Source organism: Schistocerca americana, chromosome 4 (genome assembly GCF_021461395.2).
Source record: "Schistocerca americana isolate TAMUIC-IGC-003095 chromosome 4, iqSchAmer2.1, whole genome shotgun sequence".
Taxonomy (NCBI): Eukaryota; Metazoa; Arthropoda; class Insecta; order Orthoptera; family Acrididae; genus Schistocerca; species Schistocerca americana.
The window spans coordinates 434,789,964-434,807,831 of record NC_060122.1 but is presented as its reverse complement, the minus strand read 5'-3'; the positions used below and the strand labels follow the sequence as shown (position 1 = coordinate 434,807,831).

Here is a 17,868-nt window from a genome sequence, read left to right as displayed (position 1 = left end):
CTGTTCATTTAACAATAAAAATACTACAACAGATTTAATACTGGAACTGTAATTATGATATTTATTGCTGTGGAGTGCCTCATAAGTCAATGTTATGCTCTGTGAGGTCTTGACAAATAGTGCAATATATCAATCTGAAAAATATTTACTCTTTCAAACAGACACTACAGATGGTTATGCTTTCTTTTTAATTCCATCTTGATATCACCACTGTAGCCAAATTTACGAAAAGACAAGCTATGTTTCATTGAAAACAAAATGTTTTCATACAAGTTCTGAAAGACACCACCAACTACTCTTTGGTGACACATGCCAAATGGATGTGTAGTTCACATTCACAGCTATTTTACTGGATAGCCTGGTAACCAAAATTTAATTTATTGTTATAAATGGTCACAAAATTGAATGCTATGAGTGAAATGAAAGTCAGAGAAACTTACTGATTTGTTTTGTTCATTAAAAATGAACTAGCCAGAAGCTGGTACTAAGAATAACTCTAACATCATTTAAATTTTACTGGTGATTGCATTTTTAAGCAGTCCTAAATCTTACTGAAAAACATTTACTGTTGAATAATGGGAGAGATTCAGACATAAAAATCATACAAGCAGCATTAAAAAAAAAATTAGATAAAGAAGACAATAAAAGGAAAATAAGCAGGTTATAGCTTATACATGTAAGTATTATGACATGAACTATTAAAATGGAAGTGTTAGAACACCAAGCAACATTAAAATTCTTTCAAAGGCAGATATACTAAAAAATGAAAATACAGTGATCACAGTAACTGAAGTGTGTTACAGGGAGAATTTTAACTAATACAGTGAGAATAATGCAATGGCCAGTCACACAACTGTGTAGATTATTCTCATGGAAGATAAAAAATTATATCATAAATTCTATTCAGACAGTGGGTACTCAATCTAGAATAAACTTTATCACAGATATTACTTTCTCAACTACTAACCACTGCTTTCAATCCTGAGCATATTGTTGAAACTGTAATTTTTTTACGTTTCTATTCATTAAATGAGTCATGTCATTTCAACTTCTAAATTTATTATAAATTTCAACATATCTCACAGGCAATGAAAGAAAGAAAAATGCTTCCACCTCACATGAAGATTTATACGGGCACAGAAGTACAATGATAACCTTTATATTACTGATACAAAATGCCCTGATATTTAAAAAAAATTATGACTTAAAACTCAGAATATCCCAGACATTAGTGCAGCACCTAGTGTGTACTGTGATCCTGCAACAAAGCCCCTCTGTCAAAACTTAAAGGGTGTGAGTTAGATTTTTACTACAGAAACGAATTGTGCCCTTTTTTTCTGTAAGCGCTGTCCCAAATCTGATACATAAATCACGTGAAGTTCTAAATAAAATAAATTACTAATGCACAATGAACAACTAGTCCACAAACATGATACATTCACAGTTCAACACATCTTGGAAAATAAGACATTTACTTATAGCTCACATAAAAATGAGACAATGATTTAATATTTAACAGCTTCATGGCATGAACTCTGCTTAAATTTGTTGTGGAAAAAAAAAAAAAAAAAACTGGAGAGAGAGAGAGAGAGAGAGAGAGAGAGAGAGAGAGAGAGAGAGATGTGAGCTCATGGGAAAGATAAAAAAAAAGATGCTATCTATCTATAGGCACTTATCACCCAACACACCATGATCAATGGTACTGAATTTTTAAACAGTTTCAGACAATGCAATTGAGTAGCAAAGAAGTAAGTTAGCACTCTGATGAATTTCCACTTATCCCTTAAACTTTACATAAGATTGTGAAAAAACAATATCTAGGCATTTCATTATTGTAGCACACTTTACAGCGCAGGACAATCTACTTGTGTAAAAGTTCAGCACCAATACAATAAGTAATCAATTATTTTTGCTGCGGTATATATTCCCCTTCAGTCAGTTTTTAGCTGTACAATAATTTTAAGGAACCTTGCAGCACATTTCCTGTACACAAATGAAAATATCTAATGTAATATAAATATTTGGATTATTTAAATCAATGAGAATTGTTTCAGAAGGATTACACAATGATAATAAATATATTTAAATATAAAATTTGAAGTTGCAGAATATGACTGAATTACAAAACATACTGCTTAAAAATTTGTACAGTTAGGCATTGGATTATTTCACCATTATTGTTAGCATTCCCTGATAAAATAAAACTATAATCATATTCTTAAAAAATGAACAGAAAACATATACACAGCTGTAATGAAATGCTATTTTACAAAAGGGCCCATACTCCACTCATTTTAGTGCACTCTTAACATCACTAATTCATTCCGAAGACACACGCACACACATACACGCACAATCCTCCTACCACAGCTATGTACCAAATGAGGTAGGGCCACCTAGTCCTTTACTACCGACAATGTTAATAAATATAATATACATTTTCCACATATGTAAAGTCAATTTTTGTAGTCTCACTAAAAATAATCACAAATTGTATTTGGAAGTCCCTCATATCTCAATACAGAATGCAAACACTTACATATATAAACAAAACCAAAAAGGAAACAAAATGTGCTTGGCAACTTTGTTCCAAATTTTTACAATGGAAATTTTCCATTAAAATTGTACTACATTATATACCAGTAAACTAAACTTGAAATAAAATTTGACTTTGCAGATTTCCGCATGACTCTTCAAGACTCGACCCACTTCAACATAAGTAACTTATGTACAAAATATTCTGATTTTAATGTAAGAACCAGAATTTGCAGCATCACAAAGAAAAGATAATGTAATAATAGAACAATTTAAAAATACTGAGAGATGCAACAAATTTAACTTACAATGATTATCATCCTCTATACAAAACTGTTCTTTACCTCCAGGGTGTAAATAACAACTGCATATAACGCAAAATGAAAGAAAATTAATGATTACATACCAGATTTTCAAATTTATGAACTTCTTTCACCTAAAAATTAGCAAAAGACCTAACACACATTGATGAAAAATAAAGGCCATGCTGTTGCACATATACATTATGTATTTATGCTTACTCAAAAAAGTCTTGGGAATGAGAAAAACAAACAAAATTAAATTAGTGATATTATGAAGGAAAAGTAAATGACTAAATGTAAAATAATATGTTTTACTTACGTTACACAAGTACTGACAAATGCGTTCTGTATTATACCATCTGTATGCCTATCCTTTTTGCCAAAATGTTAATGAAAATAACACACAGCTTAATAGCATCAGATATCATTGATGCGAGATTGTTTCCCAACAGTTTATGTACAGACCAATAAATTAAACTAGCTGTCATAGCTCGAAGACCCGTGGTCATGGCCAGGACTTGGTGGTGTACTTGGATTGCTGCTATTGTTGGAAGCTATTGAATGTCGTGGACTGCCACCACTTACAGTCTGGTCCTACAATATAAAAAGAAAATACAAATAAATTAAAGATGCTTATCAATGCCATTTAAAATGTCCACACACACACACACACACACACACACACACACACACAACAATTGTAAAAGGAAACATCTATGCTGAAGAGTTCCCAGCCATGCCTTGTGATCACATTCATCAGTTTCAAGATATTTAGTGTGGGCATTATTACGAAAAATGATACTGCAAAATCAAAATTTTTGGTAATTTCAAGCCTTGCAGTGTGCCCCAGTCTATAGCACGGGGACCAGAACAGGGTGGGTAGCAGAATGTGTGTGTGTGCTAGTATTCATAGAGCTTAGAAGTGAAGCAAAATGTTCACACTAGTTTCCCTAAAATTGTGATAAGATTTTTTTTATTTTTACAGTGAGGAAGATTTTCACATCTTTTCCTGGCAGCTCTACTGTTTTGTCTTTAACTTAAAATGGAGGAACTACATATGATAATTAATGATCATACAAAACAAAATGTACTCTCCTTCGTTAAGATGTTACAATGATGATGGTGCGACGGCAGTTGCTCAAAACTTTAACCTTTTATGATATTCCCCACCCCTTCTCTACCAACTGCTGTCAATTTTTTTGAGAACTGCAGCTAAACTCTGGCAACATAAATCAAAATGCATCTTAAACTCACTGAAACACTAAGCTCTTTCTCTGTTTACCATTAGCTGTCGCAAAGCAAACTTACAATATGAATGACTTACTTACAGATACCTCATAACAATGTTATCTCTATCAAAAAAGTCTTTAACTTATTAAAACACACTTGGATGTGCTATACAACAGCTGTCATACAAAACATGCATCAGAGTTAATAGTTCTACCAATAATACAAAAATCAATCATAGCAATATGCTCTTCCTTATTCAGTTGTTTCTGGTGTTTGATAAACTGAACTATCTTTTATTGGAGAGCAAATGCTCAAGCACAACACAGGGATTAACAGAAAAGAAAATAATACACACTCTGTATGATGAAATAAAAGAAATTATTCAGATAGTGAAGGGTGAAGAAAATTTAATAGTCATGGGTGACTGGAATTCGGTAGTGGGAAAAGGGAGAGAAGGAAACGTAGTAGGTGAATATGGATTGGGGCTAAGAAATGAAAGAGGAAGCCGCTTGGTAGAATTTTGCACAGAGCACAACTTAATCATAGCTAACACTTGGTTTAAGAATCATGAAAGAAGGTTGTATACATGGAAGAACCCTGGAGATACAAAAAGGTATCAGATAGATTATATAATGGTAAGACAGAGATTTAGGAACCAGGTTTTAAATTGTAAGACATTTCCAAGGGCAGATGTGGACTCTGACCACAATCTACTGGTAGATTAAAACTGAAGAAACTGCAAAAAGGTGGGAATTTAAGGAGATGGGACCTGGATAAACTGAAAGAACCAGAGGTTGTACAGAGTTTCAGGGAGACCACAAGGGAACAATTGACCGGAATGGGGGAAAGAAATACAGTAGAAGAAGAATGGGTAGCTTTGAGGAATGAAATAGTGAAGGCAGCAGAGGATCAAGTAGGTAAAAAGACAAGGGCTAGTAGAAATCCTTGGGTAACAGAAGAAATATTGAATTTAATTGATGAAAGGAGAAAATATAAAAATGCAGTAAACGAAGCAGGCAAAAAGGAATACAAACGTCTCAAAAATGAGATCGACAGGAAGTGCAAAATGGCTAAGCAGGGATGGCTAGAGGACAAATGTAAGGATGTAGAGGCTTATCTCACTAGGGGGTAAGATAGATACTGCCTACAGGAAAATTAAAGAGATCTTTGGAGATAAGAGAACCACTTGTATGAACATCAAGAGCTCAGATGGAAACCCAGTTCTAAGCAAAGAAGGGAAAGCAGAAAGGTGGAAGGAGTATATAGAGGGTCTATACAAGGGCGATGTACTTAAGGACAATATTATGGAAATGGAAGAGGCTGTAGATGAAGATGAAATGGGAGATACAATACTGCGTGAAGAGTTTGACAGAGCACTGAAAGACCTGAGTTGAAACAAGGCCCCGGGAGTAGACAACATTCCATTGGAACTACTGCAGGCCTTGGGAGAGCCAGTCCTGACAAAACTCTACCATCTGGTGAGCAAGATGTATGAAACAGGCAAAATACCCTCAGACTTCAAGAAGAATATAATAATTCCAATCCCAAAGAAAGCAGGTGTTGACAGATGTGAAAATTACTGAACTATCAGTTTAATAAGCCACAGCTGCAAAATACTAACACAAATTCTTTACAGACAAATGGCAAAACTAGTAGAAGCCGACCTCGGGGAAGATCAGTTTGGATTCCGTAGAAATACTGGAACACGTGAGGCAATACTGACCTTACGCCTTATCTTAGAAGAAAGATTAAGGAAAGGCAAACCTATGTTTCTAGCATTTGTAGACTTAGAGAAAGCTTTTGACAATGTTGACTGGAATACTCTCTTTCAAATTCTAAAGGTGGCAGGGGTAAAATACAGGGAGCGAAAGGCAATTTACAATTTGTACAGAAACCATATGGCAGTTGTAAGAGTCGAGGGACATGAAAGGGAAGCAGTTGTTGGGAAGGGAGTAAGACAGGGTTGTAGCCTCTCCCCGATGTTATTCAATCTGTATATTGAGCAAGCAGTGAAGGAAGCTAAAGAAAAACTCGGAGTAGGTATTAAAACCCATGGAGAAGAAATAAAAACTTTGAGGTTCGCCAATGACATTGTAATTCTGTCAGAGACAGCAAAGGACTTGGAAGAGCAGTTGAATGGAATGGATAGCATCTTAAAAGGAGGATATAAGATGAACATCACCAAAAGCAAAACGAGGATAATGGAATGTAGTCGAATTAAGTCGGGTGATGCTGAGAGAATTAGATGAGGAAATGAGACACTTAAAGTAGTAAAGGAGTTTTGCTATTTGGGGAGCAAAATAACTGATGATGGTCGACGTAGAGAGGATATAAAATGTAAACTGGCAATGGCAAGGAAAGCATTTTTGAAGAAGAGAAATTTGTTAACATTGAGTATAGATTTAAGTGTCAGGAAGTCGTTTCTGAAAGAATTTGTATGGAGTGTAGCCATGTATGGAAGTGAAACATGGACGATAAATAGTTTGGACAAGAAGAGAATAGAAGCTTTCGGAATGTGGTGCTACAGAAGAATGCTGAAGATTAGATGGGTAGATCACATAACTAATGAGGAAGTATTGAATAGGATTGGGGAGAAGAGAAGTTTGTGGCACAACTTGACTAGAAGAAGGGATCGGTTGGTAGGACATGTTCTGAGGCATCAAGGGATCACCAATTTAGTATTGGAGGGCAGAGTGGAGGGTAAAAATCATAGAGGGAGACCAAGAGATGAATACACTAAGCAGATTCAGAAGGATGTTGGTTGCAGTAGGTACTGGGAGATGAAGAAGCTTGCACAGGATAGAGTAGCATGGAGAGCTGCATCAAACCAGTCTCAGGACTGAAGACCACAACAACAACAACAACAACAACAACAACAACACAATCTGTTATGCCTTAGATCTATAAACACTAACCTAACCTTTTGTGATCATGACAACACATAGTTGAAAAGATACAATAATTCCTGGTACTACCTATCTAGATCTTAGAGGTCTTCCATTTCTTTTTATTTAAGTACAAGAAGAAATAATGCTTTCCATAACTTCACATGCAGATCACAGAGCAGATAACTGTCTACCAAGTGATGGCAAGCATGTGTGTGTGTGTGTGTGTGTGTGTGTGTGTGTGTGTGTGTGTGCAAACCACCATGAGGTACATGGAAGAGAATACATCCCATTGTACCAGTTATTAGGGTTTCTTCCTGTTCTGTTCATGTATGGAACATGAGAAGAATGGCTGTTTGAATGCATCTGTGCTTGCAGTAATTATTCTAATCTTATCCTCATGGTCCCTATGTGTACGATACGTAGGGGGTTATAGTACATTTTTAGAGTAATCATTTAAACCTGGTTCTTGAAACTTTGTCAACAAACTTTCTACGGATAGTTTATGCCTGTCTCCAGGAGTCTGCCAGTTCAGTTCCTTCAGTATCTCTGTGACACCCTCCCAAACCTGTGACTATAGGTGTTGCCCCTCTCTGTACACATTCAATATCCCTTGTTAGTGCTATCTGGCACAAGTCCCACACACTTAAGCATATTCTAGGATGGGTCACACGAGTGATTTGTACGCAATCTCTTATGTAGACTGATTGAATGTTCACTGTATTCTACCAATAAACCGAAGTCTACCACCTGCTTTACCCACAACTGAACCTATGTGATCATTCAATTTCATAACCCTACAAAATGTTACACCCAGGTATTTGTAGGAGTTGTTAGATTCCAACAGTGACACATTGACAGTATAGTCATAGGATACTACATTTTTTCATTTTTTGAAGTGCAAAATTTTACAGTTCTGAACATTTTGAGCAAGTTGCCAATCTCTGCGCCAATTTGAAATCTTATCGCTGACTGAATATTTATGCAGCTTCTTTCGGACAGTATTTCATTATAGGTAACTGAATCATCCACAAAAAAAGGTTACTATTAATATTGTATAAGGTTACTATTAATATTGTGTACTAACAACATGGATGAAAGCAAAGGTCGAACCCATTTACTAGAAGGGTAGTAAAAGTGACCCACCAAACTACCACCCAATATCCTTGACATCAATTTGTTGTCGGATCTTAGAATATATTCTGAGCGCAAACATAATGAGGGTAACTCAAATGAAATTATCTCCTCCATGCCAATCAGCATTGATCAAAACATTGATCATGCGAAACCCAACTCACACTTTTCTCAAATGACATAATGAAAGCTTTGGATTGAGGCAGTCAGGTACATGCAGTACTTTTTAATTTCTGAAAAGCATTTGACTCAGTGCTATATCTCCACTTATTGTCAAACGTATGAGCATATGGTGTAGCAAGCAAAATTTGTGGCTGGATTGTGGATTTATTGTAGGTAGGATGCAGCAGGTTATCTTGGATGGAGCGTCATCAAGTGATGTCGAAGAAACTTCGATTGTGCCCAAGGGAAGTGTGTTAGGCTGCACAAGATGATAAAATAATTTAATTAATTTCTGAAGCTGGACAGTATCTCAGGCATTGCATGTAAAAGTATATTGCTGCTATGCTGCAGCAAGAGTAGGGGTGACAGGTGTGGGGGAATGCTACGCTGTTGTATTGATTGCCGCATTATCTGGGTACTTACTAAGAAACTTTTATTCTAAAAGAATCATATAAAATATGACTATGTTACATTTATACATTATTACTATGTTGTAATAAGGCACAGAAATAATACAAGTAAAATGTTATGTTCATGTTATTCTTATACCTGGTCACACTGGTGTAATTTGACAGAGCGTGTGGTGGAGAGGAGGGGAGATGTGTATGCACACGCATTTCTAACACCAGATTTCAAAGGTTCAGCTAGAATGCACAATCCTCAACTTCTTTTTTTCTGTATCAATCAACTGCTTAATGTCTGTACTAGATTGAAGGTGGATATCTTTACTCATTTCACTGTTTGTATGTCATCCAGGACTTTCCACAACAACGTAAGCATTATGTTTAAAATATTCACCCAAGTGACACATATAAGTGCATGTAATGGTGTAATACGTACAAAACATTTAAAATAAAATGTGTTTTATATATAAAATATGTATTTTATATACGTTTTTCATGAGTAATGAAAGGTGGAGGAGGGAAAAAAATCAGTGGTGCGATATAATTTTTCGGTATCTATGATTTAGAAAAAACTGTCTTTGTCAAAAATAATGTATGTTAATATCTGTTTACGTCATAAAAAATTATATCACTAGATATAATTGTGTAAAAGAGATGTACTTGTAGGATTCTTACTCATCTTGCTTGTATTTATATAACACATACTGTATGCCATTTATTTCTGTTATCAAAAGAGAGAAAAAAGTGAACCACATCAGGTACAGGAATTGAAGTAACCAAGCCACAGGAAACAAATGAACAAAGTATGTACTGAACAGTGTTGCTTGGTAGTTTAGAGGTGAGTGGCTACACAACTACAGCAGGTGACTGAAGCAGCAGGTGACACAAGGTGGAAAGTTGGTCACAGAGTGTCTGTGCTTACCCATCACATTACCTACTGCCCACAATAGAACACAAGGTATAAGGCAACTACCACAGTGTGGAAGGTACTGTATTATCCCAAGAGATGACAACCGTGTGGACAGTGGTCAGTTGATAGGAGCCACTACTACTTTCCCTGTTCTGAGTCTAGAATTTATATGTCTAGAAGTGTTATGTCTTACATTGCTGAAGACAAATCTGACACCAAATTATTGAGAAAAGTCTTAAATTTCAGACACACGATTCGAAGACTACAAGGACAGGAAGACTGTATTTTCAATATGATACAATAATTTGTTGTGAATTATTTCCACGATTCAGACTGCATTCAAGTATGGAAATGTTGTAAGTATTTCCTTTCAGCTGTCTGTTTTCTGCACATGTCACATTCAATGAAGCACGAACAATGGTAAGTTTTGAGTAATGCCTATAATCATCTGATGTTAGCATGTTAGATCTCACTTCTTTTGCGCAATACCGCATAATTAAAAAAAAAAAAAAAAAAGAATGCATCTAATGAACAGACTATTCAATTGGAATATCAATGGAGTACTGTAATCCACTGCATTATTAAACTAGCAACTAAGGACAGGATAGATCAGAACAAACAAAACTTACTATTGGTATAAAACAAACACTTTGCTTTATTTTTGCTACCACAAAGACAAACCAAAATTACAATGAATACTATACAAAAATGAAGCTGCGGTGGCAACATATTAATATACTAACCCATCACCACTTTTGACAGTGCATTATTATTATTATTATTAGTTTTTTTTTTTTTTTTTTTTTTTGGAGCATCACAGCCTTTGCCTTCTGGACTCTGTGCATCATCCCCTTTCTATATTTCCTCACTCCTTTCCCCAAACACTCCTTCACATCACTGTGTGCTGTGTATAACTCCCCCTGTCTGCAACCAGAATGAGCTAATCGGTGCCAAATTCCTATCCTATCCACCTGTTACCTCTCGTTCACAGGCGTCAGCCACCCTTCTCCAAACTTCCCTCCTAGCCCTCCACAGACTTTCTTCTCTCACCCAGTCCACTCAACACAAACCCTCAATTGTAATTAGACTCTGATAATGTACACTGAAACATCAGAAAAAATGAAGTCATAAAATCAGTTGATAAAGCTTTGTATTTAGGATGGCTGAAGACTTTAGCCAGATGAGCTAAAATAGAAGTGAAGGGAAGAGTAAAAATAGTAAGATGGCAGACAGTACAGTGTATCGTATTGAGAACGCTCTTGTGATGATCGGAAAAGTGGCAGAAGAAGGAGGATATATGAAGAAGGAAATGAAGAACGACTTACTAGAGGCGGTGAGTGAAATAAGAAAATGTTTAGAATCTTTGAAAAATGAAGCAAAAGCAAATAAGATGGAGAATAGGAATCCTACAAGAGAGGTTAGGAACATCCACTAAGAGACGAGCGCGGGAGAAGACAGCTGCACTGGTGGACAACTAGCGACATCTGTTGGAGAAACTAAGGAAACAGCACATAGCGGACAGTGGCCTGCTGGGCACGTAGCGACATCTATTGGCGAAACACAGGAAACAGCACATAGCGGACAGTGGACTGCTGGTCACCTAGCGACATCTATTGGCGCAACGCAGGAAACAGCACATAGTAGACAGAGACAGACGGAAGAGACACCTACAGGATCTGAGAAGAACTTCAACAGAGACATCGGTGTGGGTAGCTTTCTGGAAAAAGTAAAAAAAGACAGAAATGGGAGAACTGAGGCATAAAGTGGAGGAGATAACTGATTTCCTAAAAAACCAACTAGGGATATTAATACAAGAGCAAATAAAGAAAACTCTAGAAAAGGAAAGCCACCTAGACGCAGAGAAAACCAAAACTGATGGAAACAACATACAAACTAAATACAACAACAAAGTTAAACCAGAGGGAACAACAATATACAGAAATCCTCTGCTCCAGCAACAAAATCAGCTACAAGTCCAAATCAATGCACATGAGCAACATAATAAAACCCGAAATCAGGTTAATGAACTAGAGGAACCGACTTCGAGTACTGTGGCAGGGAGGAGCTGGTACAGAAGAAACCAGAGTAATTATAAAACCGTAACGGGTACCAAAAAAGACGAAGAAATGCAAGCAGCAGAAACAACAGCGTGGTTATACATCGGTAACTTAAAGAGAACCACCACAACTGCTACAGTAGTGAAATACCTTAACAAGAACGGAATACTGGGACAACTAGAATGTGAAGAACTGCGCACACTGGGCGGCAAAAAAGCTTTCAAAGTAGGCATTCCGTTTGAAAAGCTACAAATCACACAAGAACCAGAATTCTGGCCAGAAAACATAAAAGTACGTCGATTTCATTTCCCAAGACAATCAATGGAAGAGGGAGCAGAGCTCAACTAAACTAAGAAAAAAATCAGAAGAGCAAGAACTAAAAGCAGTCTTGTGGAATACAGAGGGAGTAAAAAGTGCTCTTAACCTAACACCAACAGACATTCTGCAAAACTCGGATCTTGCAATTCCAACACAAACCTTCCTGATAGACAGCTGGTAACATAAAGATTTCTATAATTATCACCTAATGGCAAAGAAGGGAGAAAGAGGACGACCCATGGGAAGAATATCTATCCTACTGAAACCCTGTATGACGCCCACCAAAAAAATCATAAAACAAGAAAATAGTATGCTAATAGAAGCGGCAAACATAAATATAATTGCAGCCTATTTTAAACCGCACACAAATGCTGTAAAAATAATTGACGAAATAGTCACACTCATCAAACAATGCGACAGCAAACCCACCATTATTGCAGGCGATCTCAACTGCAGAACAGACACAGAAAACTATAAAACAAAACTAGTCGTTGAAACCCTAGAAGAAGATGGTTTCACCCTACTTAACGATAGACAGATACCTACATACATATGCCTCAATGGGAAGAGCACCATTGATATCGCATTAACAAGAGGAGACATAGAAGGAAGTATTCAATCAATATGGCATGACTCCATTGCTCCTATACGAAAGCACATTCCAATGAAGATAAAAATAAATATCATCATGTCACCGCCAGCAAGAAAGACCCACCAAATCACACAAAGAAAAATTGATATAGAAAAATTAACAAACCAGCAAGAACAATGAACACAAATAAAAACTTTCATAGAGGAAGGAGACCTTGAATAAGCAACAGACCACATAGAAGACCTCCTAAAAAATTCAGTGATACAAACAATCCCCAAAACAAGGACGGACAAAAGGTGGTTTGATGCTGAATGCTACAGCAAAAGGAACACTGTTCTAAGAACCCTCCACAAACTAAGAAACCAGCATGACGAGGAAACATACAAACTGTACGCAGAAGAGAGGAGAATCTACAAAAAACTAATAGGAGAGAAGAAAAAAGAATACATAGAAAGAGAGACAAAAAGAGAAGCGGATGAAGCAGAGAAAGACCCATACATAGCAGCAAGACCAAGAAAAATGGCTCATACACCAAATATAGACCTGAAGGAATGGGAAGACCACTCCAGTAAGATACTGAACAAACGAGGACTCAAAACACTCCCAAAGAAAGAAAAAAAACATCAAACTAAGGAAAAAGACAATACATGGGAACCCCTAAATGAAGATGACGTGAAAGAAGTAATAAAAGCACTGAAGAACAAGAAAGCAGCAGGACCTGATAACATATATAATGAACATATAAAAGATGCGAAAGAGGTCCTCCAACACATATGGACCAAACTGTTTAACAAATGCCTGGAGCTTGGAAGAATTCCGACACAATGGAGACACTCGACAATAAAAGTTCTCTACAAAGGTAAAGGAGACCCAATGGACCCAAACAAGTACAGAGGCACAGCCCTGGAAAATACTAAATTCAAGATGTTTTCAAAGATAATAACACAAAAATTCCAAGCCTCTGTGGATAGTCATCTCCCAGAACGACAAATGGGTTTCAGATCTGGAAGATCAACACTTACGGCAGTCAGTCTTCTTCTAAACAACATCGATGATGCGCTACAAAAGAAACAAATGTTCTACACAGTGTTCATAGACTTTACCAAAGCCTTTGACCTATTGGAAAGAGAGCTCATAGTCCGAAAACTGGAAAACACAATGAGAGAAGATAGTGTATGGGCAAGAATAATCAAGTCAATCCTCGAATACAACTTAATTACAATATCAGACAACCTCTCTTTTTCGAACCCCATTCTGCAATCGAATGGAGTCTTACAGGGTGACCCAATGAGCCCTTTGCTGTACATTCTTGCTACTGAAGAAGTACTCCGAATTGGAGAAAATGAAGAAGATGTGTATGTATATGCATACGCTGACGACGTAGCCGTAGGTTCAACAGATATACAGAAGCTGCAGAGAATCAGTGAGAAAATAGACAGATGGTGCAGTGAACACAAACTACACATAAACATAACAAAGACAGAAATGGTAATTTTTAGAAAAGGAGGCAAAACACCCAAGAATGCGGAAATCAGTATCAGAGGACAAAAAATAAAAATCTCATCAGACTTTAAATACCTAGGAGTGACATTGCAACCAACAGCCAAATGCTTCACAAAACATACAACAGAACATGCAGCCCAAGCAATAATAGCAATACAGGACATAAAAAACATCCGCCTACTCAGTCTAGAAACAGGCATGAAATTATTCAACACAAAAATCTTGCCAATCCTGGCCTATGGGATGGAGGTTATATGGGGCCACCTGACAGAAAAAGATCTAGAAACACTAGAAAAGGTAAAATCGACCTATCTAAAAAGAACACTAGGTCTTTCAAAGACAACAAGATCTAGACTAGTGTACCTGCTAGCGAGAGAGACATTCCTAATTGAAGACATCAGACTTCGATATATGATGCTACACACCAGGGCTTCCAGAAAGCAACTGAAGATCGTGGAGGACAAATGAGAAAAAATATGGCTGGAGTTTTATGGAACCGAAGTAATGACGAACCGCTCATGGACAGCACCAAACTTTGAACAGCGACATGTCGTAACTAGACTTTCTATTCACGGCTTTCATCATCTAATCTGCAAAAACAAAACTTATCACGACCCAACCGCAACATGTGTATGTGAACTGTGTAACGAAGCCTGTGAACGATATCACATAGAACTGTGCAGTAAAAGAGTGAAATTGATAAATGAATATGCAAAAATGTAAAATGTAAATATAAAATGTTAAGCAAAGTAGCGGTATATGGCTATTTGGCTGCAATTTTATTAAAAAAAAAATAGTCTCGAGAGCTTTTAGATTTTCAGTTTTGAAAATGAAGCTTGTCACTTACCAAGAATGGAAAATTTACCATAACTGTGTACTACTAGCTTTTACTTACAACATTAAGAGAAATTAACATTTACATAATGTGGACAGATAACCATTTAAATATTGTTGCAGTAGTAGCAGAAACAAACAGAAATAAAAAAAATTGTATGCTAGAAAAAGTAAACTTAGTTTAATATTCAGAACACGAAGAAATAAATTAAATAAAACACACACACACACACACACACACACACACACACACACACACACACACACACACAAAACATACACAAGTTGTCATAATAATTCGCATAAAAGGTATTAGATATGTAATGACTACTGGTGTAGCTCAAAAGTGGCTGAGATTAAATAAACAAATAAATATAAGAATTTTTAATGTGTTGCAGCCCTGTCAGCAACTGTGATTAATTAATATGTCAAAAATCTGCCTCAATTGCGAAATTTTACTGGTCTTTACCCAGGTTTCAGCTAGAGTAATCTAGCCTTGTTCAGAGGCATAAAATAAACTAATACATGCCAGAATAAGGCACTGTCAAACATAAAAAGCTAAAGTACTGTGGCACCATGTCAAGCTACATTATTTAGCTGAGGAACAGCCCGGGCTCCACTTAGAGGAAAGCAGTTGGTTAGCTGCGGACGCTATGTTGGAACTGACTAAGTAGATAGAATCCCGATGCCTTGTTCTCTCACAAATTTACGGTTTAACATTATAGGTAATTTCCCAGTACATAAAATAAAGACAGCCAATGGCAGGCACCTTTGACTTTCTGTGTGCACATGTGCATGATCGGCTGTCTTGCTCGGTACATATCTGCATGCCACAGTCAGTTCCAATGTAGCTTAACATGGTACCACGGTGCTTTAGCTTGTTATGTTTGACCGTGCCTTATTCTGGCATGTATTAGTTTATGTTATGATTTTGAAGGAGGCTAGATTACTCTAGCTGAAACCGGTAACATTCTGCAACTGAGGCTCATTTTTACCACTTACCAAACGAAAGCACTGGCATGTTGGTAGACACACAAACAAACACAAACATAGACACAAAATTCAAGCTTTCGCAACCAACAGTTGCTTCATCAGGAAAGAGGGAAGGAGAGGGAAAGACGAAAGGATGTGGGTTTTAAGGGAGAGGGTAAGGAGTCATTCCAATCCCGGGAGCGGAAAGACTTACCTTAGGGGGAAAAAAGGACAGGTATACACTCGCGCACACACACACATATCCATCCGCACATACACAGACACAAGCAGACATTTGTAAAGGCAGAGAGTTTGGGCCTTGGTTGAATCTGGGAGTAGGGCTGAAGGTGAGGCCTTTGGATAGGACAGAGGTTTCGGATTGGGAGAGAGGTTTGGAGGAAAGGTTAACTACTGAATTAGGGTGTTGTGGTTCCAGATTGTGTTGATTAGAATTTTGAGGTTTTGGGGGGAGTGGAGCTGGAAGTGGGAGATTGAGTAGATGGGAGAGACTGGGTCTGTGTGCAATGAGAGGAGGTTGAGGTTTGCTGGAAAGGTTGTGAAGGGTGAGTGAGTTGCCTTTCCGGAGGTGGGAAACCAGGAGACTGGATAGTTTTTTGAGGTGGAGGGTGGCATGGTGTTCTAATTTGCGGTTGGCCTTTAGGAGGATGCTCTGAACAGCCGGTATGGATGTTACACTTTCCACCTTCTAATACCATGTCACCCTCACAATGACCCCATTAAGTTTTATTTACATTCCCTCCACAAACATTCCTCCACCCTAGCCAGATTACACTCCCATATTTTATTTACTCAGGCTTGTCTGACATTTGGCATTACCTCCAAAGGCCTCACACTTAAAGTTCCCATCTCTGGCTGTAACCCTTCATTCCATCAGTCCCTATACCAGTTCCAAACTGAACAATCCATTGCCCTCACCCACCTAATCCTTCACCTACACGTCAACTCAGCCAATGAACACACCCGTCAACTCCTATCCTTAATAAAAGTCCTCAATCTTTCCTCTCCCACATCCACACCAGCTATTCAGAGCATCCTCCTAAAGGCCAACCGCAAATTAGAACACCATGCCACCCTCCACCTCAAAAAACTATCCAGTCTCCTGGTTTCCCACCTCCGGAAAGGCAACTCACTCACCCTTCACAACCTTTCCAGCAAACCTCAACCTCCTCTCATTGCACACAGACCCAGTCTCTCCCATCTACTCAATCTCCCACTTCCAGCTCCACTCCCCCCAAAACCTCAAAATTCTAATCAACACAATTTGGAACCACAACACCCTAATTCAGTAGTTAACCTTTCCTCCAAACCTCTCTCCCAATCCGAAACCTCTGTCCTATCCAAAGGCCTCACCTTCAGCCCTACTCCCAGATTCAACCAAGGCTCAAACTCTCTGCCTTTACAAATGTCTGCTTGTGTCTGTGTATGTGCGGATGGATATGTGTGTGTGTGCGCGAGTGTATACCTGTCCTTTTTTCCCCCTAAGGTAAGTCTTTCCGCTCCCGGGATTGGAATGACTCCTTACCCTCTCCCTTAAAACCCACATCCTTTCGTCTTTCCCTCTCCTTCCCTCTTTCCTGATGAAGCAACCGTTGGTTGCGAAAGCTTGAATTTTTTGTGTGTGTTTGTGTTTATTTGTGTGTCTATCAACATACCAATGCTTTCGTTCGGTAGTGTGTGTGTGTGTGTGTGTGTGTGTGTGTGTGTGTGTGTGTGTGTGGAAGATATATTTGTGAATGTAATAAAAATGAACTGGAAGTGGGCAGGATACATAGCCAGGCGAATGGGATGTGGGTGGACCAAACAAACTAATTTCAGGATTTCAAGATACAAGAAAAGGTCAAGGTGTGGCCTAATGCAGGGTGGGCAAGTGACATTTGAAAAGATGCAGCAGCAATGCGAACGCATATGTCTCAAGGTTCTAAAGCATGGAGATGCCTGGAGACATAGGCATTTCTCCATATTTGGATGTCATATGACTGATTTATCATAAAAAAGGTATAGGTAAAAGG

General features: G+C 37.7%; 1 protein-coding gene across 1 annotated transcript in view; it reads right to left on the bottom strand.

Annotated features, from left to right (window-relative positions):
• Positions 1–1,616: 1,616 nt before the first annotated feature.
• LOC124614022 (serine/threonine-protein kinase Genghis Khan) overlaps positions 1,617–17,868 on the bottom strand; it is a 349,615-nt gene continuing 333,363 nt past the window's right edge. The window contains exon 32 of the mRNA XM_047142836.1: positions 1,617–3,431. Coding sequence (XP_046998792.1) covers positions 3,315–3,431 — 117 coding nt within the window. The 3' untranslated portion in view covers positions 1,617–3,314. The remainder of the gene's footprint in view (positions 3,432–17,868) is intronic.